General features: G+C 48.3%; 2 protein-coding genes across 3 annotated transcripts; one reads left to right on the top strand and one right to left on the bottom strand.

Moving 5' to 3' along the window:
* Window positions 1-1,043: 1,043 nt before the first annotated feature.
* CGREF1 (cell growth regulator with EF-hand domain 1) lies at window positions 1,044-16,137 on the bottom strand. Of its 2 annotated transcripts, XM_033425117.2 has the most exons (7): window positions 15,554-16,137; window positions 13,857-13,986; window positions 3,253-3,346; window positions 2,112-2,177; window positions 1,951-2,021; window positions 1,687-1,811; window positions 1,044-1,490 (listed from the first exon to the last, which is right to left on the bottom strand). In XM_033425117.2, the coding sequence occupies exons 3-7, from the start codon at window positions 3,333-3,335 to the stop codon at window positions 1,044-1,046; spliced, it is 792 nt and encodes a 263-aa protein (XP_033281008.1). In that variant the 5' UTR covers window positions 3,336-3,346; window positions 13,857-13,986; window positions 15,554-16,137. The 2 variants fall into 2 exon arrangements, with proteins under 2 accessions (XP_033281008.1, XP_004268175.1); XM_004268127.4 differs by lacking the exons at window positions 13,857-13,986; window positions 15,554-16,137 and adding an exon at window positions 12,386-12,665.
* Window positions 12,067-23,514, top strand: ABHD1 (abhydrolase domain containing 1). The gene is given in 13 exon segments (XM_033424902.2): window positions 12,067-12,654; window positions 16,132-16,452; window positions 20,840-20,933; window positions 20,936-20,999; window positions 21,348-21,402; window positions 21,405-21,495; window positions 21,498-21,528; window positions 21,738-21,783; window positions 21,937-22,062; window positions 22,192-22,355; window positions 22,867-22,915; window positions 23,015-23,180; window positions 23,303-23,514. Coding segments are annotated over 13 exon segments (2,007 nt in total).
* The last annotated feature ends 9 nt before the right edge of the window (window positions 23,515-23,523 follow it).

Here is a 23,523-nt window from a genome sequence, read left to right as displayed (position 1 = left end):
CCTCTGGGCCCCAGCTCTGTCACAAGACTCCAGTGGCCACAAGTGTGTCCACATGGCTGAGCCAACCTGACAGGCCAGCGGGCAGGGAGCCTCCTCTGGTTTGGCAGAGCCTCTGCAGTCCAAAAATATCTCCCCAATGACTGACCCCGAGCCTGACCGCCCCCCCTTGGAGCCGCCTTGTGGTTAAGGCGGTGCCTGCGCCACAAATATGACCCGGAATGCAAAGCATTGCTTTCCCTGGGGGAGACCTGGTCTGAGGGCATATGGGAATTGGTGAATTTCCACATGGGAGTTGGGGCAGGGGGGTGAGGCCGTAGAATGTGATAAAAGGTATGGGCTTTAGGCTCAGACAGGCCTGAATTCAAATCTGCCACTTACTTAGCTATGGGACCATGAGTACATTACTGAACTCCATCTTCCCCAATTTCCTCATCTGTCAAATGGTGCTAATTCTGCCTGGTCATAGAATTATCGTGAGGATAAAATCACAATATGTAAAATGACCAGCATGATGCCCAGTGTGTACTAGGTTCTCAGTAAATGGTAATTATTAATATTTTCAGGGGTGGGGAGCAGATACAGGATGATGGAGAAGATCTACCCTGAACTGCAGGAGGGCGTTCTAGTGGTTAGGCCCCAGGGAAAGGCTGAGCTCCCTTCCCCGGGTTGTCTGCAGCTGGCTGTGGCCTAGTGCTGTACTCTGCTGTGTCTCAGCACCATCTGGGAACACTGGGTAAACTGAATTCCTGCACTCCCAAGAGGACTGCCCAGTCCCGACCCTCTGCAGCCTGCGGTCAGGGCAGGCTGGACCAGTGGATCGATGGCCCAGAGGGATGGGTTCATTTGGTTCTTTATTGGTTTTCTGGGCCCTAAATCTGCCCTTCAACTTAGGGTCTCCCTGAGCTGCACAGAAAGACCTGCCACCTACTGGGGCCAGGAAGGGGGCACAGAGGTGGTCGTTGTCCTAACACACACACCCTACCCTTTGGGGCATATGTTCTGGCACTGAGACTTGTAGGTGTGCAAACCTGTATCCTCAAGGTTTATATCTCATCATTCTCCAGCTGAACAGCATGAACCTCAAGCTCATTTGGGGTTTTCTTAGACTCCAGTGTTTCCCTTGGAAGCTCTTCTGCTCTCTCTCCAGTGTCCCTGGCTTCTACCTGTCCCCCAACCTCCCCGCCAGGGCCTGGGGCTTCTCTTGCAGCCTCTGCCTGTCCCCCAGCCTCCTGTACAGGTTCCAAGGACTCCCTTCTGGCCTCCACCTGTCCCCCAGCTTCTTCTCTGGGACCTGGGGCTTCATGTGCTTCTTGTCTTGACGGGCTTTTAGCCAACAGAGGCCGCCTCCCAACATCCTGTGGCTCTGGGGGCTCTTTGAGATCTGTGTGCCTCGGGGCCTCTCCGGGGAAGTTGACGAGCTCTGCAGGGGTCATGAGCCCATCCCCATTCAGGTCCTGGGTCTCCAGCACCTCATCCACTACCAGGATCACCTGTGGAAGGGTCTATAGTGACTGGAGATGCTCCCAGGAATCCTGACCCTCCCAACACCCCCCTGCATCCCTGCCACGCAGGCTTTGAGCCCTCCTTTCACAGGGGATTCACCAAAAGAGTCATGATGAAAAAAACCAAAGCCCCAGGGAGCTGCGTCTTCTTCTGGGAGAAGGGCCCCCATCCAGCGGGGCTTACCGGGTTGGTGGTGAGAGAGTCGGAAGCTCCAGGGGCCAGAGTTGCTATCAACATGGACAACAGCTCCAGGCCATCCAGCTGTCCACTCTGGTCGTAGTCGTGGAGAGCAAAGAGGTAGAGGAGAACTAAGGAAGAGAGGCTGGATCAGAAGACGCATCAGGGGACAGGTGGATCAGGCAGGAGTCGCGGGATGGCCTGAGGTCAGTCCCAGCTCTGGCTGCCCTGGGCCTCCCGTCCACGGGCCCCATCAGCCCAGCCCCTCACCCTGCTCCCGGCTCATGTGCTCCGGCTCCTCTTCCATCCTCTCTAGTCCCTTTAGGTAGCTCTGCAGAAGTCTTGCAGAAAAGCGGAAAATCAGTCCACGAGAAGCCAGTCTGCAGCCCCAGGCCTGGCCCTCGGGTGTGCCCCCACCCCAGCCTACTCACTGAAGTTGCTCCTGGCCTGGCTGGAAGGGGTTGGGTAGAGGTGGATGCTGCACTTCAGGGTCCAGCCTGGAGGAGGGAGGGAAGCACTGGCCTTGCAAAGGGCCTCCTCTGAGGGCCCAGCCTCACAGCCTTCCATCCCCAAGCTCCTGGTATAGTTCTCCCCCCAGACCCAAAGGGAGCTGCTTCTCCAGGTCCCCAAAAACCTTGTGGGGAGGAGGCCATTCTGGCCTCCTCAGAAGCAGAACCTTACTCCCCAGACTCTGCCTTTGCAGATTCCTAGCTTAGATGGTAAGTGAAAATCCCAATAAAACATCTGGTTTGGTGGAGGCCAGAGGAAGCGCACCTAGTAGACACAAGTTGGAGACCCAAGAAACCACCATAGTGGGCGGCAGGACAACATGCATCACGGCAACGCTTCCTCTGTGATGCTGGGAGGCGGGGGACAGGTCTCTGGCTGAGCCTGGTGGCACTGCCCAGTTTTATACAGACCCGATTTGCTCCATGACACAAAGTGGACTCTTTTTTACCCCAAGTTGAGGGCATATTGTTGGTTTTGTAGTTTCGATCTGCTCAGGGGCTTTTTGTCAGTCTTTAAAGCTCAACATTTGCTCGCAGTTCTGGACAGGGATCCCTGTTGGCCCAAGTCAGTCCAGATGTGTGATGCCAGAGAGCTGGCAGGAGCTGCTACAGCAACTTTTGTCACTGCTGCCAGCCCTTGCTGCTGTGGCTGTATCCGTCCCCCGACCCCACCCAGCATACCCACTGCATAGTATTAAGACACAAAACCTCAAGAAAGATATTCAAATAAAATAGAAGTGATATGCTAATGATCTCTATTTCTTTGGAGCTTCCACTATAAGGTCTTGATAAGAGGACTGTGGCCCCTTCCCAAGCTTATAGCCTCACATCTCATTGGAAATGAGCTCCCGGTTTCCAAGTGAGTCCAGCAAATGTGTCGATGCCCACTTTGCAGAGGGCACTCTAACAGGCACAAGGCAGAAGCTGAGGTGGTGGGGATGATACAGAAGTCAGGGAGCGTACACCCAGTCTTCCGCCTCCCAGAGGGGCCCACAGCATACCTCTGATTCTCCAGAGACCCCCCTGCTCCCAGCCCACAGCCCTGCCCTCTGAATCCTGTTACCTTGTGGTGCCGTGTTTGGGAACAGCCTGACTCAGGGGCAGTAGCAGCAGCAGCACTGACGTTCTCATCGTCACAGGTAACATCTTTCCTGTAGCTGGAAGTAGGAAACGGGGTTAGGGAATCAGAGGGAAGCAGTGTCTGCCACAGAGGGGGGAATTGGTGGGTTAGACAGGAACGCCTCTTTCCCTGCCTCTACCTGCCACCCAGGTGACAGGACTCCTGTGCAGGGAGGAGCCACACACGGACATCGGGAACTCTGCTCAAAATAAACCTGATTCCGGATCCAGCATGTAAAGCGCATAACGCAGACTTGTGCTGGGGGAAGCTGTGCTGCGGGCAGGACTATCCCACTCTTGCCCTGCCAGTCCCCCAGGTGCTTGGACAGTGCAGTTTAAGCACATATGATGTAGTTCAGTCCACTCATTTTACGAGTGGAAACTAGTTCAGAGAGGATGAGAAAAAGGCCAAATTAGAAGTGCACAGAGTCACAAAAAGACCAAGCCTTAAACAGGGACGGAAACAGATTGTTGGTTTGTATCTGTATTTGTATTTGTATAAAAACTCACTGAAGAACAAATCAAAAGAGACTAGACTCCTTGAAATAGGTCTACACTCAGGTAGGGCTTGAAAACACAACAAATCAGGGTCAATACAACAGTGGTCCCAAGAATTGCTATTTATTAAACACAGGAAAACCAGATCCCAATAGAAAGGAAAAAAACAAAAACTTTCCTTTAGACCTACATTGTGCAGGCCCATTGGCAGCACATCACTTGAGTAAATGAAAATAGTCAAATAGAGTATCTATCAATGTGCAGAGCATGAAGCTTTCCAATTAGTCCCAGGATTGTGTACATAAATCGTGAGTTTCTGAGGAAGCAGAAGACCTCCAGAGCTGAGGCTGAGACCTCAAACTCATCTTTAGGAAGACAAATCATGAGGTGCTTGATGGTCTAGAGCAGAGGATCAGGAACCCTCTGAAATGGTACCCTACACTTTGGCTGGCATTGAATTTTCCTGGAGAAAGGTGTGTAGCTTTCAGCAGATTCTCAAAGAGTTCCATGACCCTGATAAGGTTCAGGACCACTGCAGGCGGAACATCAGCTTCCTAAGAGCTCTTCCTAGAGGCAGTGGGCAACTGGCCAACAGGTGGATACATGTGTAGCTGTGCAAATAGAGCTGCCTTGAGGAAGAAGCAGCACAACATGGAAGTCCACAAGAAGGTGAAGCTCCTGAGAGTCATAGAAACTGTCTCTGTTTTTCTAGACATACGTGGGCCCCAACAGATATAGTGAGTCTACATAGTTTGTAGACTAAGACCTGCCGCAACCAAAAAAAAAAAAAAAAAAAAAAAGCATCATGGAGGAGATAATGGGAAAAAAAGAACCTAAAAAATAATTTAAAAGGAAGACAAATAGAAAGCATAAAATAAGATGGTAAAAATAGATCCAAGTAGGGCTTCCCTGGTGGCGCAGTGGTTGAGAGTCCGCCTGCCAATGCAGGGGACACGGGTTTGTGGCCCTGTCCGGGAAGATGTCACATGCCGCGGAGCAGCTAGACCCGTGAGCCATGGCCGCTGAGCCTGCGCGTCCAGAGCTGTGCTCCGCAACGGGAGAGGCCACAACAGTGAGAGGCCCACGTACCACAGAAAAAAAAAAAAAGATCCAAGTATACCATAAATTGATAAACATAAATTGTATAAACTCATAAATTGTAATAAACATAAATTGTATAAACTCATCAGTTAAGAAATAGAGATTATCAAAAGGTACATAAAACAACATACAAGTTACATGCAAATTTTCAAGAGATTAACCTAAAAAGTAAAGTCACAGAAAACAAAACGGTGGAAGAAGGATATATAAAGCAATACTAGAGGAAAGAAAGCTGGCAGAGTTTTATTGACATTAGAATAAATAGAATTTAAGGTGAAAAGCATTATTATAGATAAAAAAGTATCATGACAAAATGCACAAAAGTTTAATCCCCTAGGAAGATATAATGATTCTGAACCTGTATGTACCTAATAGCATAGCCTCAAAACACCTAAAACGAAAACTGGCATAACACTATCACCTGTTAGAATGACCAAAAATCCAGACCATTGACAATACCAAGTGCTGCCAAGGATGTTGAGCAGCAGGAACTCCCATTCATTGACGGTGGGAGTGCAAAATGGTACAGTCGCTTTAGAAGCACTTCGGCGATTTCATTCCAGACTAAACATGTTCTTACCATACAATCCACCAGTTAAACTCCTTGGCATTTACCCAAAGGAGCAGAAAACTCATGTCCACACAAAAACCTGCACGCAGATGTTTATAGCAGCTTTATTCACAATTGCCAAAATTTGGAAGCAACCAAGATACCCTTCGATAGGTGTATGGATAAAGAAATTGTGGTACATCCAGACGAAGAATATTATTCAGTGCTAAAAAGGAATGAACTATTCAGCCATGAAAAGACACGGAAGAATCTTAAATGCATATTACTAAGGGAAAGAAGCCGATCTGGAAAGGCTACACACTGTATGATTCCAATTGTATGACATTCTGGAAAAAGCAAAACTATGGAGACAGTAAAAAGATCAGTGGTTGCCAGGGACTGGGCGTGAAAGGGATGAATAGGTGAAGCACAGAGGATTTTCAGGGCAATGAAAATACTCTATATGATATTATAATGATAGATACGTGTCATTATAGATTTGTTCAAACCCAAACGACACCAAGAGTGAACCCTAAGGTAAACTATGGACTTTGGATGATTACGATGTGTCAGTATAGGTTCATCAGTTCATCCTGTACCCCTCTGGTGGGGCACGTTGATAATGGATGAGGCTGTGCATGTGTGGGGCAGGACGTATATGGGAAACCTCTCAATTTTGCTGTGAACCTAAAACTATTCTAAAACAAATAAATTCTTTAAAAAAAACTGGCATAAACACAATCAGGAAAATCGAATCTGCCATTATGGTGGGAGAATTTAACATACCTCATACAGTATTTGAAAGATTAAGCAGACTAAAAATTAGTAAGAATGTAGACGATTGAATAAAATATTTTCTAAGCCTGAGCTAATGAACAAATAGAGAACCCAACTCCAGTCACTTAGCAAATACATTTTCTTCTCAACACATGTGGAATATTTATAAAAACTGACAAGCAATAGGCCAAAGAATATGGCTCAGCAAATATTAAAGAATCAGTCTCATACTGTTACATGACTAAATGCAATTGTATTAGGAATCAATAACAAAAATGATGTAAAAATCTCATTTATATAAAAAATTTAAAAGGTACACTTACATATGGGTCAAAGAAGGATATCATAATGGAAACTGTTGAATACTGAGGATTGTATAATACTGGGAAAACATACATCAAAACAAGGTATGTAGCTAAAACAGTATTAAAGGGGAAGTGGGTTGGGGAATTCCCTGGTGGTCAAGTCGTTAGAACTCGGCGCTTTCACTGCCCAGGGCCCAGGTTCAATCCCTGGTCAGGGAACTAAGATCCCACAAGCCGGGACTTCCCTGGTGGCGCAGTGGTTAAGAATCCGCCTGCCAATGCAGGGCACACGGGTGAGAGCCCTGGTCCGGGAAGATCCCACATGCTGTGGAGCAACTAAGCCTGTGCATCACAACTACTAAGCCTGAGCTCTAGAGCCTGTGAGCCACAACTGCTGAGCCCACACACTGCAACTAGTGAGCCCACATGCCACAACTACTGAGCCCGTGTGCTGCAACTACTGAAGCCCACGCGCCTAGAGCCCATGCTCCGCAACAGGAGAAGCCACCGCAATGAGAAGCCCTCACACCACAACAAAGAGTAGCCCTCACTCGCCACAACTAGAGAAAGCCCACACGCAACAAAGAAAACCCAATGCAGTCAAAAATAAAAAATAAATAAATAAATTTTTTTAAAAAAAGAGAAAAAAGATAAAACTTTTTTTTTAAAAAAAAAGATCCCACAAGGTGTGTGGTGCAGGGGTGGGGGGAATATATATATACACACATATATATACACACATATATATATACACACATATATATACATACATACATATATATATATATATATGTATGTATAGGAGAATTGGGTTGACTTAAAAAATTATATTAGAAGAAAGGCCAAAAGCTAATGAGTTAAGCTTCCAACTCAAGAAGCTAGTAAAAGAGAATAAACTTAAAGAAACTAAAAGAAATGAATAATAAAAGAAGAAATTTAAAATATAATAGAGAGCAGCAATAAAGTCAAACTAGTGTTTCTTTAAAAGAACTAATGAACTACAAAACCCCTGACAATTTTCATTAAGAACAAAGAGAAAAGGCACAAATAAACAATATTAGGAATTAAAAGGGGACATAACTACAGGAATAGAAGAAATTTGCAAACTTGGCAGATATAGCCATTTTCCCAGAAAAACTTAACAGTAAAACTGACATCAAAATAAATAGTAAATTTTAATAGTCCTATAACCACTGAAGAAATTGAATCAGTGAGTATTAACCTATATTGTTTGAGGAACTATAGACGTGAACTATTTCTGGAGAGTAATCTGCAAATGTGTATTAACTGCCGTAAAACCCCTACCCAACAATATCATCCTGGGGATTACGTAAGGAAAAACACAAACAGAAAAGAAATTATAAGGATATTTATAGCTGTGCTATTAATATTAGTCAAAGAACTGTTAACACCTGTAACATTTAGGCAATGATTAAGCAAATCCTATTATGTGACAGAGCCATTAAAAATGATAAATATTTCATGGGACTTCCCTGGTGGTCCAATGGGTAAGACTCCGAGCTCCCAATGCAGGGGGCCTAGGTTCGATCCCTGGTCGGGGAACTAGATTCCACATGCATGCCTTAACTAGGAGTCCGCATGCTGCAACTAAAAGATTCCTGAATGTTGCAACTAAAGATCCCGCATGCCACAACGAAGATCCCGCATGCCGCAATTAAGACCCAGCGCAGCCAAAATAAATAAATTAATATTTTTTTAAATGATAAATATTTCAAATTCATGTTTTAAAGGAAAAAATTGACAGATTTGAGCATATCAAAAGTTTAAACTTCTGTATTATGAAAGACACTATGAATCAAGTTCAAGAAGACAAGTGATGGAGGACTGGAGGGAACAGGGTTCAAGGCTATTTGGATTTTCAGCAGGGTGGAGTTCACTACCCCCACCCCCAGCAGAGGGTTGGAGACAGAAATCTCCGTAGAGACCCTACGGAGACTGAGTGGAAATCCAAGAATGGCAGAGTTATGTGCCTAACCCGTGAGGATTAGAGAGAAGGCCCTGCCCACAGTGTTCTTGGCGGTTAGGAAGCAATGGCTTAGAGAGGGTCTAGGCAAGTGGACAGGAGGGCTGCCTCACCCAGTTCTTGGTATCCAGCGTGCTGCTGGTTTAAAGAGAGGGGTCTGAGGGCTCCAGGCTCTAAGGTGGAAGGAGGGGCACGAAATGACTGAGAGGGCCAGCTGGCCAGAAGAGGCCAAAAGGAGAGGCCAGAAGATATAGACCCAGGACTGGATGCTGCAGAGGACATCATGGGAAGTACCAGTCGAAGTCAAGACCTTGAGTGACAAGGACCAGGAAGGCGAGCCTTTGTAGGGAAGGCAAGTGTAAATATAAGTTTATAGAGTAGGGCTAATGGTACTCATTTCTTTAATATTTATTGGCACCTACTATATGTGAGGCACTATTTTATAAGTAAGATGATAATATTAGGTAAAATTACCTGTTATTTTTCCTCCTTAAAGTTTACATATTTATGTAAGTAGGAAATGATACAAATGTTAAAGCAATGATGAAGAGAAAAACAGAGAAACACAGAATTGCTAAGGAGTAGGTGGCATAGCCCAAAGTTTAAGGGTATGGGCCCTAATCTCTGGCTGCCTAATTTCAAATCCAGGCTCTGCAACTCACTAGCTGTGTGCCTCCTGTGTTTCAGAACCTCTGTCTGTTAACATGAGGTTGATGAGAGCACCTCTTGGGGTGTGGTGAGGATTAAATGAGACAAGGCGTGTAAAGCGCAGTGCCTGGTTATGCAATAAGGCATCTTCCTTCCAGAAGCTTTTCTGGATTGCTCTATAGTAGCTTCACACCATCCTGGGCTTCCCACCTTGATACCCTCAAATTGCTTTCTCCTCCCATCTGTTAACTACCAGGACCTAGGCTAACAGGAGGCACAGGAGTAAGTTAAATCCCTCAGAGCTGTCAAAACCTATTATCCAGACTTAATGTGTTATCATCACTAGGAGTTGCCTTTTAAAAAAGGACATTTGGAAACAACAAAGAATGACTCTGGTGGTAGCAGTTCAGGGATAAAGGGGAAACACCTATAGGATCCCACTAATCCAGTCACTCATTAGGCCAACTGTGCTGGTTTGAAAAACATCTACCAATTCTTTCTTGTGGGAAGTAGCTGGAGTTAAATTTGCCTTTCCTTGTATATGATCTGGACTTAGCGACTCACTTCAAACAAATAGCAGAAATGACACCATGGGACCTCCAAGTCTGAGTCATAAAAGGCAACACGGTTTATGCCTGTTTCTGGTTCTCTCTCTCCCTCTCTTGACATGCAGATATGCTTCTCTGGAGCTCTGAACCGCCAAGGAAGAAGTCTGCCACGCTGAAAAGACCATGTGGAGAGAGCACATAGGGACAGGGATGCTTGAGGAGCCCCAGTTGCTCTAGCCTCCAGCTGCTCGCTTCCCCACCCAAGGGCCAGGCAGGTGAGAGAGCAAACCTGTAGATCATTCCAAGCCCCAGCCTTCGAGCTGCCCCAGCCAACACTGATGGAGCAGAAGTGAGCTTGCCTTCCCTGCCCTACCCAGAATGTACACTCATAGGCAAAGTCAATGTTATTGCTTTCAGCCACTGAGTTTTGAGGTGATTTGTCAAGGTGTCATAATGATTAGAACTGCCTTCTTGGCAGTCACACAGGGCCCTGCTCTCAAAAGGGCCCTGGGCTTAGTCTAATGCTCTGCTGTCTCTGTCTTGAAATTCTTAATCTTAGTTTTGCACTGAGCCCTGAAAAGTAAGAGCTGGTCCTGAACCCTGCCCACATGAATTACTCTTACTCTCCTCCTCTTGGTCCTATGTCACATGTGTGCAATATTCAGCATGTGCAGTGGACAGAGGACAGAGCTACGGAACCAGCCAGACCTAGGTTCAAATCCCAGCTCCACCACAGACTGTCCCCGTGACCTCGGGTAGGTTAATTACCCTCACTAAACTTATCTGCATAATGAAGATAATAATAGTACTTACGTCACAGAGTTACAGTAAATACTAAGTGGATAATGAATTACTCATTGCACAAGGAGTCTCTTATTCTTGTCCCTGCCTCTGCTATCTTTTCGATTTAAAGAACCCTCCATACGTAGAGTACTCTTCCTTTGCTGGAACTCCACTGCTCCAAAACCTTCAATGGCTCCCTATTTCTATTACAGTCCAGAGTCTTCACCTGGACATTTAAGGCCTTCTACAATCAGATATCAAGTTACCATTTTAGACTCATCTTCCAGTGCTCCATTATACTAACACTCTGCTTCAGACAGAGGGGTTACTGGAGTCTGCGAAATACTTTTCATTTTCACTTTGCAGTGCTTTTGCCCAAGCTGTCCCACCCTTTACCTGGAACATCCTGTGCTCTCCTGACAACCCTAGCACTCTGGTTTCAGTCCACTTCAGAAACAAATAATTGCATGGGAACTTTTAGTGTCATCTCAGTAATATTCTCCTAAGTCATGCTTCCAAACATGGCATTTTTAGTACAGGTAACTCACCTCTATTATTTAAAGGAAGTCAGGCTAAGGCACCTCAAGTAATGTGTAATGAGGTTGGTATAATGTGATTGCTTCACACTTTCACATTTCTCACTACAGTATTTACAAAAGCTTTTATAAAGCAACAGAAATAGAGCAGCTATTGAACAACTGCCTGTCAAATAAAAACGTTCCTCATCATTTTCTATAACGTGCATAAACATAATTTACCCTAATGACCACAGAAAAGCCACCACAACCGCTAGAGTTGTGATATAATTCAATAAAGTTATTCACACCACACTCACACACACACACACACACACACTCACTCACAATGATCCTCTAGCCTCTGATTTCTTCAAGTCTTTGCACCAGTGCCTGGGAGGAAAGCCTGGCCTTGCAGTTAGACCTCTGATCAAATCCAGCCTCTCACAGTACTAACAGTGTGATCTCAGCAGGTGTCTCCGTGTCTCTGAGCTCTGGGATCTTCACTTTAAAAAATGAGGATAGTGGTATCTATCTTGTAGGGGCTTGGGGAGGATGCAATGGAATAATGTAGGTTGAGTGCATGGCAGTGAGTAGATGCTCCCTGAGTATTTCAGAGACTCTAGGATGTGGCGGGGCCTTTTCTCTTGCTTGACTTCCCATCCAGTGCAAAACTGCTCGCACAGCATGCCTGTCAGTGGCCATCAGCCTCCACTGGACTTTCCAGGACAGGAGCCTACCACCCACAGGGCACGCATTCCATTTCTGCCTAATTCGAACTGTCAGAAGTAATTCTGAGCTCAATCCTCTCCCTTAACTTATCTCTCCAGGGCCGCCTGTGACTCCCAGCACCTCCCACCCCCCGGCGCAAGAGAAGAGGCACTGGCTATACAGCCAAATGGGTCCCACACCTGTGAGCTGGGCTCCCCCTGCCACTTCTAGCTGGGTGATAACCTCGGCCCCTCCCCGGTCCCCCTTTTCCTCCGCTGTCAAATGAGGATGAAACTCCTGCCAGCCTCCCCTCCCCCCGGGAGTGTCAAGAGCAACGAATGAGACACCGGAGGGAAAAGCCCTTGGGGGACTGTGAACCCCCTCATCACAGCGAGGGAGCTCAGGCCTTGCTTTCTAGGCCCTCCCTCTACGTGCTCTCAGGGGTAACCTCGGAGAGGCGTCCAGAGGCGAGAGCCAGCGCTCCGGCGGCGTCCGAGCCGCAGGGGATGCGGAGGGACTGCGCCTTCAGCCTCCGACCTGGAGGCCAGGAGACCGCCCCTGCCCGCGGTCCCGCCCCGCGGCGCCCAGTATTCCCGGCTGCCCGCGGCGGGGTCCCCGGCCCCCAGCCCGCCAGCCCCGGGCGGGGATCGCACCCACCTGCGGCGGCGCGGCGCGGCTCTGGCCGGGTCCGGCTGGGTCGTCGCTCGAGGCTGTGCGCCGCCGCGGCCGCCGCGCCTCGGCTCCCGCCGCCCGGCCCTCCCCCGGGCCGCTCCACGTGGCTGCTCCACGTAGCCCTCCCGGCTGCGGCCGCCGCCCTGGCCCGGGCAGAGTCCGGAGCGCCAGCGCCGTGGCCTGGGTCTCCGCCCCGCCCCGCCTGGCCCGCAGACCCCGGCCCTCTGCGGCCCGCACCGGGCGAGGGAGAGCGTGTGCGTGAGTGTGTGCGTACAGACAACTAGAGAGAGAGAGGCAAAGAGACAGATGATGAAGCTGGTGCGTAACGAGAAGCACGCTTAACTGGGCGCTCACTCCCTGCTGGGACCCAGATGTGTGTGACAAGATAGAATGTGACTTACTGTTAGCCTGTGATTGTGACTGGTGTATGTGGCTGCGTGGATGAGAGACCTGTGACACGGTAGGGGGTGTATCCAGTATGGCAGCACTTGAGAGAGTATGGCCAATGCGGGACTGTCCGGGTGTGTGACCGTACAGGATGTGAGTGGTGTGTCTGTTGGGGTATCTGGCTGAACTCCTCCTGAGTTGTGATGCTCAAGTGACACCCGTGACTGTCGGTTTCCGGTGAGGGTATCACTGTGTGACTGTGACTGCACAGCACTGAGAAGTGGCTCCATCTGAGCCATGGTGGGGGAGGGGGGGCCTGGGAAAGTATCAGCTTAAGGGTGACAGTGGCAGCCGTTTGCCAGCACAGCGTTGCAGTGTGTGGCTATAGCTTCGTGGTCAAAACGCAGTGTCACCAATTTTCTCAGAGCAGCCAGTTCCTCCACCCAGGCTTCAGACTACTTCCTCACCCACTGGCTCAAAGACTTAGTTCTTTGAGTGCACGACTTCTTATCTCTCTGGAATCTTCAACTTCTCCCTCCCCATCAGCTCCTTCCCATCAGCATCCATCCACAACAACAAACTGACTCTCATCAAAGTCACCCTGTCCTCCTTCCTGTGGTGGGCAGGTGGATACTGCTGGACACTACCTCCCTGGGTCATGGTATCATTGGTTTCGGCAATACCATTCCTCTCTCTTTAGTCATTTTTTCTTAGTTTCTTCCTGTGTCGGAGTTCCTCTGGGCTCTCTCCTCATTCCCCATCTGCTCATGTGTTCTTCCATTCACGTAGCTTCCATCACTATCTCTTATGGGTTGAACTGTGTCCCTCAAAAATTCATATGTTGAAGTCCTAACCCCCAATACCTCAGAATGTGACTTTATCTGGAAATAGGGTAGTTGCAGATATAATTAGTGAAGATGAGGTCATACTGGCGTAGAACCTAATCCAATATGACTGGTGTTCATATAAAAAGGGGAATTTGGACACACACACACACACACACACACACACACACAAGGAGAACAGCAGGGGAAGATGCGGCAGAGATTGGAGTGAAGCTTCTACATACCAAGGAATGCTGAGGATTTTCAGCAAACCACCAGAAGCTAGAAGAGATGTACGGAACACGTTCTTCCTCACTGCTCTCAGATGGTACCAATCCTGCTGACACCTTGATCTTGGACTTCCAGTTTCCAGAACTGTGAAACAACACATTTCTGTTGTTCAGGACAACCAGTTTGCAGCACTTTGTTATGGCAACCCTGCAAGCTAATATATCATCTAAATGCTGATAACTACCATATCTCAAATTCCAATCTCTGAGCCCCAGGCCACTTCAGGAACTGAACAGCCTACTGATTTGTGCCGGATCTTAATTTTTAAAGGTGACTGAGTGACAACACAGAGAGGTCAATGCCACTGAAAGAAGAGTTTAATGTTACAGTTCCCTCAGGAAGAAGAGGCACAGCTCACCACACAGGACCACAGAGGGAAGCACCAGTGTAGGTCAGAAGGCAGAAAGGAGCAAGGGGAAGGCAGAGGCCACAGCTTTTATTAAACTAGAAAAGCAAGACGAGGCAGGTTAAACAGTTTAGGGTTGGCTAGTTTTAATAACTTCAGAGAGCTTTGGGGCATAGGGGCTGTCGCTAGTTGACTGGTCCCTGGTCCTGGGTTTATCTAGGAAAGGGAAAATATTGGTTTGGTGTGTGAGAGTTGGATAAAGGAAGTGGTTCAGAGTATGGCCTCTGGATTGCAGGGGAGACGTGAACAACTTTGGCTGTTAGTTTGGTCCTGTGATTAATGGATGCCAAAGAGACAAATTCAGAATCTAAGAAAACACAATTAGAACACCTACCAGCACCCCAGACGTGTCTGAATCAGAATGCATCATCTTCCTCCTCAAAACTTCCCCTCCCCCCGCTTCTCTATCCCAATGTTACCACCATGCATCCCTGAATCTATGCAGTCAGAAAACGGGGTCGTCCATGATTCCTCCTTCCTCCCCCACCTCCAACCTACTACCAAGTCCTATCAGTTCTGCCTCCTATCTTAAAGATCTTCACTCCTCTCCTGAGCCTTCCCCCAGTCCAGGCAGCCCTGGTCCACGCCAAATTTCCGTTAACAGCCTCCTAATTAGCCTGCTTTTCATCCCCCTCCAATCCATTCTCAAAGTAGCCTGAATGATTCTTCTGAAATATAACTCTGATCATGTCGCCCACCCCTTCTTAAAACTCTGATGGCTTTCCTCCACCCTTAGGATAAAGCCTAACATCCTTTATGCAGCTGCCCACAACCTGATTCCTGACCATCTCACATGCTCCAGCAACACCAAATTTCTTTTGGTTCCTTTAAGAAGTCTCTCACATCCAGGCTTTTGCTTGTGCTCTTCCCTCTCCTGGAACAATTACTCTCTCCCCTCCTCCACCTTGTCTTGGAAACTACTACTTATTTTTTGATTTCGCCTTAAATGTATTGTCATTTAATATCTGGGTGTGCTTTCTCTGATCCATGGAGTCTGGGCACCCTCCCCGGGGCTCCCACTGCAGCTAGTACTTCCCTTATCTACCACCATGCTCTGTTGCAGGGGTTCAACCCTGATTACACATTTGAGTCTTCCAGAGAGATTTAAAGTTGTTATTAATACTTAGGCTCCTCTCTAGACCAACCATAACAGCGGGCAGGGCCTGGGCGCCGCTAGTTTTAGAAACTCACAGATAATTCCAATCTTCAGTCAAGGTTGAGTCATTGCTCTAGTAGATTACTTACTTGTTTCCATATCCCAATGAAGACAGGAACAGCATCCCAAGTGCCTGGTACACAGTGGGTGATGAGTAAGTATCTATTGTACTTGTGACAGGGATTGTATGAGGCAGCGTAGAGTGACACTGGACGAGTGGCTTTAACCCATGTGTGTGTGACTCTGTGCGGAATGGCACTCACTCAAGTAGCTGAAACTTGACTACGTGACACTGTGGCGTGTCGGTGTGAATGATCGTGTCCAGTGTGTGAGGGCCACTGTCAATGACTGAACACTACGGGAGTGGAGTGGTGTGAGCACGTCAGTGGCTGTGCCCTGTGTGTGACTGACTGAGAGGCTGGGGGGCTCTGGCCAGGCTGTCAGACTCGCCGCTCCGGGGCAGGGTTTGAGGAAGACGGAGCTGGAGCTGCCTCTCAAGATGGCGGCTGCGGGGAAGGCCGCTAGTCCTTACGAGAGGCCGCAGGGCCGGTGATCGCGAAGCGGAGGCAGGAGCCGTAGAGGCCGTTCGCAAGACACTGGGGTCAGCTCCGCGCAGACTGCCCAGGCGCGGTACACACACCCGCTCGACGTCCTAGCACCGCCCTAGCACCGCCCTCGCCACGCCCGCCGCCGGGAGCACGGGCGGTGGGCGGGGCCTGGGTCCCCGAATCGCCGGGCAGTGCGGGCGGAACCCGCACAGGCTGTCCAATGGCGTGTAACGGGCGGGGCCCAGCGCGCACCTGCGGGCCCACTAATCGAAGCTCAGGTGTCAGAGCCGGTCAAGAACTTGGGAGTGGAGACTCAGCAACGCGAGAGGCTGAGCTCCTCCCTGGGCCCCCAAGATGACACCTGGACAGAATCATTCTCTCTGCTTTTGGGACTAGGCGGTGCCCTCTACTTGGGCTACTACTGGGCATGGGTGGCCCCGGTGGGTGCGGGTCCAGAGCTCTCTCCGGCGGGTGTAGGTAACTCGAGTCTGAGGGCAGCTTCCAGCCGGGGCTCGAGCCCTTTGTGGAGGCTGGCTGGGTGGGGTCTCCTGGCCCAGGTGAAATTTGACGCCACAGCCCCACCACCACTCCGGCCCCGCGCTCCAGCCAGGCTCAGCTTTGCTACTATCACCTAACGGAGAGTCGGTTCTTTGCCTGCCTGGATTCTCTGCATCCCGCGTACTCCCCATGCCAGCTGGGCCTTTCAGTCATCGGAGGGGTGCTGCTGCCGATGATGTGGACAGACACTTGCAGAAAAGCGGGGTGGAAGGCATCCTGAGCTGTCAGGGAGATACGCACACTATCTTTTTCTTTTTAGGCAGTCTAGATGAGCTTCTCATTAGCTGCTCTGAATGAAGGAACCAGTTGGTGGTGTGGTGGCTAACTCCCACCATCATCCCATCAGCTTAGTAGGACCTTGCTTGTCTTAAGGACTGGCAGAGGTTCCCCGCCTAGCTCAGGACTAATGGATAACCCTAACTGTCCTTGCTGATTCAGCCCTGTTTTAAGTTCTAGGCTCTCCATGTAGAGTGCAATGGAAAAATCCGAAGAGGATGATTTTGATGAACTTGGAAATTTTATTCTCACTGAAATTTATGTAATTTACATAGCCACAAAAATCTAAATCTTTTAATTTTCATTAAACTCGGTTCTAAGTAGCTGAGTCTAACAAGAAACCTATTGATTCAAGCCCTTTAAAATGATCTATAGGGAAATTTAATGTTACCTCAACTTTTCTGTATTTTCAGAGCTTTATACATCCTATGTATTGTTTACAGAATACATTTGCCTTAGTAAAACAATTTTAAAAACCCAAACCTCGGGCTTCCCTGGTGGCGCAGTGGTTGAGAGTCCGCCTGCCGATGCAGGGGACACGGGTTCGTGCCCCGGTCTGGGAGGATCCCACATGCCGCGGAGCGGCTGGGCCCGTGAGCCATGGCCGCTGAGCCTGCGCGTCCGGAGCCTGTGCTCCGCAACGGGAGAGGCCACAGTAGTGAGAGGCCCGCGTAACGCAAAAAAAAAAAAAAAAAAAAACCCAAACCTCACAATACCCTATAAACCTTACCTTATATGCCTGATTTGGAAAGTCAGTCATTTCAGAACAGAGCTGTCCTGAACTAAACATTTTCCTTTGCTTACAACCAGCCACAGAGAAGTCAGAGACCTCTGCCACTTTATACTCCAAATCCTTCTTTGATTTCCAAATACTGGTTTAAATGCAGAGAAAGTGTCATTCTGGACACTCTGAGGACATGCAGTTTGGACTGTCCAGCATGGTAATGGATTGGAATTGATTCATCCACAGTGACTAATGGCATTTAACTAATTAATTCTCAGGGATAAGTCAAGAAACACTTCACTAGAATTAAAATGAAACTAACCCACATACATCAAACCTGTGATTTATTGGCACCTTGTTCTACACAACTGAGCTGTTTGACCAAGGATTTAATAAACTGATAACTCAAAATCTTGGCAACTAGGAGGTATTATAGTAAAGTGACTAAGAGCACAAACTCTTAGTTTCAATCCCAGCTCCACCGCTACCTAGCTTTGGCACATTTTGTGACCTTTGACAACTTACTCAATATTCAAACACGTTCCCACAGGGGGATCACAGTACCTATCTCAAAGAGCTATTGTGAAGGTTATAGGATATAATCATGTAAAATGCTTAGCACAATACCTGGCACATAAGGAGCACGCAACAAATCTTACTAGTATTGGTGGTACTATCATAATTATTTTTTACACTTTTTAATAGAAGTATAGTTGACTTACAATGTTGTGTTAATTTCTGCTGTACAGCAAAGTGATTCAGTTACACAATTTATATATAATCTTTTTAAATATTCTTTTCCATTATAGTTTATCATAGGATATTGAATATAGTTCTCTGTGCTATACAGTAGGTCCTTGTTGTTTATCCATCCTGTATATAAAAGTTTACAACTGTTAACCCCAGCCTCCCAGTCCATCCCTCCCCCAACCCCCTCCCCCTTGGCAACCACAAGTCTGTCCTCTATATCCGAGTCTGTTTCTGTTTCGTAGATAGGTTTGTTTGTGTTATATTTTAGATTCCACATATAAGTGATATCATATGGTATTTGTCTTTTTCTGACTTCACTTAGTATGGTAATATCTAGTTGCATCCATGTTGCTGCAAATGTGTGTGTGTGTGTGTGTGTGGTTTTTTTTTAACGGCTGAGTAGTAGTCCATTGTATATATGTACCACATCTTCTTTATCCATTCCCCTGTCAATGGACATTTAGGTTGTTTCCATGTCTTGGCTATTATGAATAGTGCTGCTATGAACGTAGGGGTGCACGTATCTTTTTGAATTAGAATTTTGTATGGATATATTTTGTATGGATTGCTGGATCATACGGTAATTCTATTTTTAGTTTTCTGAGGAACCCCCATACTGTTCTCCATAATGGCTGTACCAACTTACATTCCCACCAACAGTGTAGGAGAGTTCCCTTTTCTCCATATCCTCTCCAGCATTTGTTATTCGTAGAGTTTTTAATGATGGCCATTCGGACTGGTGTGGGTTGTTACCTCACTGTAGTTTTGATTTGCATTTTGCTATTAGAGTCATTGAGCATCGTTTCATGCGCCTATTAGCCATTTATATTTCTTCTTTGGAGAAATGTCTATTTAGGTCTTCTGCCCATTTTTTTCTTTTTTTTTTTTCTGCCCATTTTTCGATTGGGTTGTTTATTTTTGTTGTTGTTGAGTTGTATGAACTGTTTGTATATTTTAGAAATTAAGCCCTTGTCGGTCTCATTGTTTGCAAATATTTTCTCCCATTCTGTAGGTTGACTTTTCATTTTATGGTTTCCTTTGCTGTGCAAAAGCTTGATTAGAAAAAGCTTGACCTGCAAAAGCAGATGTAATCTTGATTAGGTCCTATTTGTTTATTTTTATTTCTATTGCCTTGGGAGGCTGACCTAAGAAAATATTGGTACAATTTATGTCAGAGAATATTTTGCCTAATATCATAATTATTATTCCACTTTGCCTTTTGCTAGCTGTGTGACTTTGGGCAAACAACTTAACCTGTCATAGTTTCTTATAATAAGGTTGGGTTTAGCCTAGTGCCAGCAAATAGCATACAATGAATCACAGGTGTTATTATTCCAGGGCTTAAGGCCCAGGGTACGAGTCACAACAGTCACAGTACCAACCTGGCGTCTCTAGTTCATAATTTACGTAGCCCCTTTTGACTGCAAGAAGAAATAGGAATCTGGTCCTTGGGTCCCTTCAGGCCTGCAACAGAAATGCAATTTCTATTTCTTGAGTCTGAGGCCTTCTGTCTTTGTACAGCATACTCCCCCTTCATAAGCCTTCTCTGTGGCTGGGCCCTCTCATTCACTTGATGTGTATCCAGAGAACCAAGCAGAGAGGTTGAAAGATAGGGCTAAGTGCCCAATGACCTCATCTGGCCCACCATCCTATCCCTGTTACCTTCCTCCTGGCTGGCATGAAGAAAGAGAAAATCTGTTCCCATTGGGACTATTCCTCCTTTAGAGCATGGTCTAACAGCAGGGGCTGTTAAGTAAGAAAATGAGGTGGTGCGGTACAAAGAAGCCCTTCAGCAGCGAGCACATGCAACAGGGAATGGGAATATGCAACAATGGAATGCTAAAATCAGAAGGAGCCAGCGTGACCGGAGCTAGATTTTTTTTTTTTTTTTTTTTTGCTCTCACTGTTGTGGCCTCTCCCGTTGCGGAGCACAGGCTCCGGACGCGCAGGCTCAGCGGCCACGGCTCACGGGTCCAGCCGCTCCGCGGCATGTGGGATCTTCCCGGACCAGGGCACGAACCCATATCCCCTGCATCGGCAGGCGGACGCTCAACCACTGCACCACCAGGGAAGCCCCCGGAGCTAGTTTTGAGACGAGAGTGTGGATAATTCAGCTGGCAGAAGTGTAGACAATTCAAAAGGCAAAAGTCACAGATTAAATGGTGCTGCATTTCTTCAGCCTCTGTCCAGGATCCCAACCTTTCCTGCAGATCAGCTGGGCAACTTATATTACCTACTCTCTCCAAAATGGGTTTGGGGCATGGATAGGTTGAGTGTGGAAGTCGGTTCAGGGGCAATTCTGGAGAGGTGACACTCTAGGACTGGAGTTGGGGCCCTAGTGGGACTATCTTAACAGAGGTGACTTGACCATTCCAGACTGAGGCATGCTAGATTTCTCACGCCCAGACAAAGCAGCACCCTGCAGGCTGGCCTCTGGAAAGGGGTCACTCTGGTGTCAGGTGCCCCACTGGCTTGGTGCAAGAATCAGAGGAGTGAGGCACATTGTGTTGTGTGACTAGAGGCCACAACTGCTGACTGGGTCCCAGTTTCTGGCCTTCCTGGAGCGACACTGTCCAGTCACTGTGGAGACTTTCTACCCTACGCTCTGGTGTTTTGAGGGCGGCTACAAACCACCTTCAGAGTCTTACTGCAGTCTCCGCCTGTAGCCCCTTACTCAAGGTAAGAAGGGACAGATGGGGGTGAACATGAAGCTGCAAGTACAGGGGAATCCTACTCGTGTACCTCTTTTAAAACGGGGGCAACCTTTGACCCATCTACCTCAGTGTGCTAAGGGTAACCAGAGTGGCTATATGGAAAGGCTATTTAATTGCACAACCATGAGGTAATACTCAAATCTTTTATGTCCCATTATACCTCGTTACAGTCTTAATGTTTTGCATAATGCATGCCCTCAAATGATGCTGGTAACTTGTGGGAGTTGTTTGGGGAGGGAGAGGGCGTAAAATCTTTCGAAGTACATGGAGTTCCTAATAGTATCTTTCTGTGCCCTTTTCTCCAAAACCACAGGGAAGTTCTCGGAACCCCGGATAGCGGACAGCTCCTCCTAGACTGGGCCAGCAGCCTAACAGCAGTCAATACCCTGACCCTACCACCCAGCCATTGTTATTGCTGCTTCCTGGTATCACGGGCAGTAGTTAGGAGGCATATATCTTGCACTAGTTGACCAAGCTTTGGAGGATGGCTATAGGTAAGGATGGACACAACCCAGCGGAATTGGGTGGTGTCTGATAACTTAGAATTGTGTGCTGGGGGTCGGGGGAGGGTCAATTCAGACCCTGCTATGGGGAGGAGGTACCATATGAAGGGCACCATTTGACAGAGGCCTTTCTGAAACCTACCAAAAGGGGAGGAGCCCTTATGGAGGGTCTGCCTAACATGTACCTGTGTGTGCCCCAGGGCTATCGTATTTAATAACCGGGGCTGCTGTGGGGAAGAACTGCTGGTGAGTACCCTCCTTCCTCGTAGTGGCCCTTCACCCCGCTCCCTTCAGAGACCCTGGGCCGCAACCTACCTGTCTTCCATTTCTTGAGTCCTTTCACTTTTCTGCCTTCTGGTCAGGGCCTCCTTCCCTACCCAGTGATCCGGTTTGCCTCAGACCTACAGGGCCCTCTGTGCCAGCAACACTGAAGATCTGGAGACAGTCGTGAACCACATAAAGAGCCGCTACTCCCAAGCTCCACTGCTGGCTGTGGGCATCTCTCTCGGAGGGTAAAGGCTGTCTGCACTTAACCCAAAGGCCCAGTCTTCCTTTTTCTCTTTCCTCCTCCATGTTCTCTCCCGTTCTCCTGTTCCAACTCACCAATACAAACCCTTCTTTCATGGCCCCTGGGCCAATCCTGCAGGATATTAGCTGAACCACCTGGCTCGAATGGGACGGGCTGCGGGGTTGGTGGCAGCACTGACTCTACCTGCATGCTGGGATACCTCTGAGACCACCTGCTCCCTGGAGACCCCACTGAACTCACTGCTCTTCAGTCAGCACTTCACTGCTGGGCTCTGCCGAGCTGGGAACCGGTAGGGTCTTGACAAGTGGAAAAGGGAAGCAGACAGGGTAGGATGGCAGACATGCCAGGTTCTCCCAGTGCTCGGGTCAGTTCCCTATCTGGATTTTCTCACTCGTGAGATAGGACAGAGGCTGGCTCTGGGTCAGGTCCAGGAGTAGAGCCAAAGCCCTATGTGTTCTTTTTTTTTAATTTTTCTTTTTGGCTGCGTTGGGTCTTCGTTGCTGCGCGCAGGCTTTCTCTAGTTGCGGCGAGCGGGTACTACTCTTTGTTGTGGTGCACGGGCTTCGTTGAAGTGGCTTCTCTCATTGCGGAGCACAGGCTCTAGAGCGTGTGGGCTTCAGTAGTTGTGGCTCACAGGCTCTAGAGCACAGGCTCAGTAGTTGTGGCACGTGGGCTTAGTTGCTCCACGGCCTGTGGGATCTTCCTGGACCAGGGGGTCGAACCCGTGTCCCCTGCATTGGCAGGCGGATTCTTAACCACTGTGCCACCAGGGAAGTCCCACCCTATGTGTTCTTTTGCAGAAACAGAAAGGTGATGGAAAAGGTGGTGAATGTAGACTTTGTGCTACAGGTAGAGTGTTTCAACTCTCCCCTCTCGGCCCAAAACTGTTCTTCCAACACCTTATTCCCTTTCCTCATCCTAGCCTATTCCACCTGCCACCACCTGCAGGCCCACACAATCCACCACTTTGATGAGTACTACACAACTGTGGTCTTCGGATATCAAGGCTGTGCTGCCTATTACCGAGCAGCAAGCCCAAGAACCAAGGCAGATGCCATCCAGCTCCCTGTGCTCTGCCTCAATGCAGCTGATGACCCCTTCTGCCCGGTCCACGGCGAGCACCTGGGATCTGGACGCTTCAGGCCCCGGGGGAAATGGGCCATGCAGTGCAAGCGGAAAGAGCCTGGGCTCTCAGCAGAGGCCAGGGCTCCTGACCTCCTCTCCAACACCTCCTAGCCCTTCCCCTACAGGCTGCCCAATATTCTCCCCACGTTGCACTGCTCGTCACAGCTCGGGGTGGCCACATCAGCTTCCTGGAAGGACTGCTTCCCTGGCAGCACTGCTACGTGAGCCGCCTCATGCATCCGTATGCCAAAGCCATCTTCCAGCACCCAGCAGAGCTGCTCAGCCTCAGGGCACCCACTCCTCCCAAGGGAGGCAAAAGCTGACAAGAGTAC

The sequence above is a fragment of the Orcinus orca genome, chromosome 13, assembly GCF_937001465.1.
Source record: "Orcinus orca chromosome 13, mOrcOrc1.1, whole genome shotgun sequence".
Lineage (NCBI taxonomy): Eukaryota > Metazoa > Chordata > Mammalia > Artiodactyla > Delphinidae > Orcinus > Orcinus orca.
Note: the sequence above shows the minus strand (reverse complement) of the source record. Positions and strands in the feature narration are given on the sequence as shown.

Excerpts from the sequence above, each read along its gene's own strand:
- CGREF1 (XM_033425117.2), bottom strand. The coding sequence starts at position 3,335 with ATGTTACCTGTGACGATGAGAACGTCAGTGCTGCTGCTGCTACTGCCC. Across the intron at positions 2,178-3,252 it reads CCCAAACACGGCACCACAAG|GCTGGACCCTGAAGTGCAGC; the intron begins GTAACAGGATTC and ends TCCCTCCTCCAG. Across the intron at positions 2,022-2,111 it reads CCAGGCCAGGAGCAACTTCA|ACTTCTGCAGAGCTACCTAA; the intron begins GTGAGTAGGCTG and ends CTTTTCTGCAAG.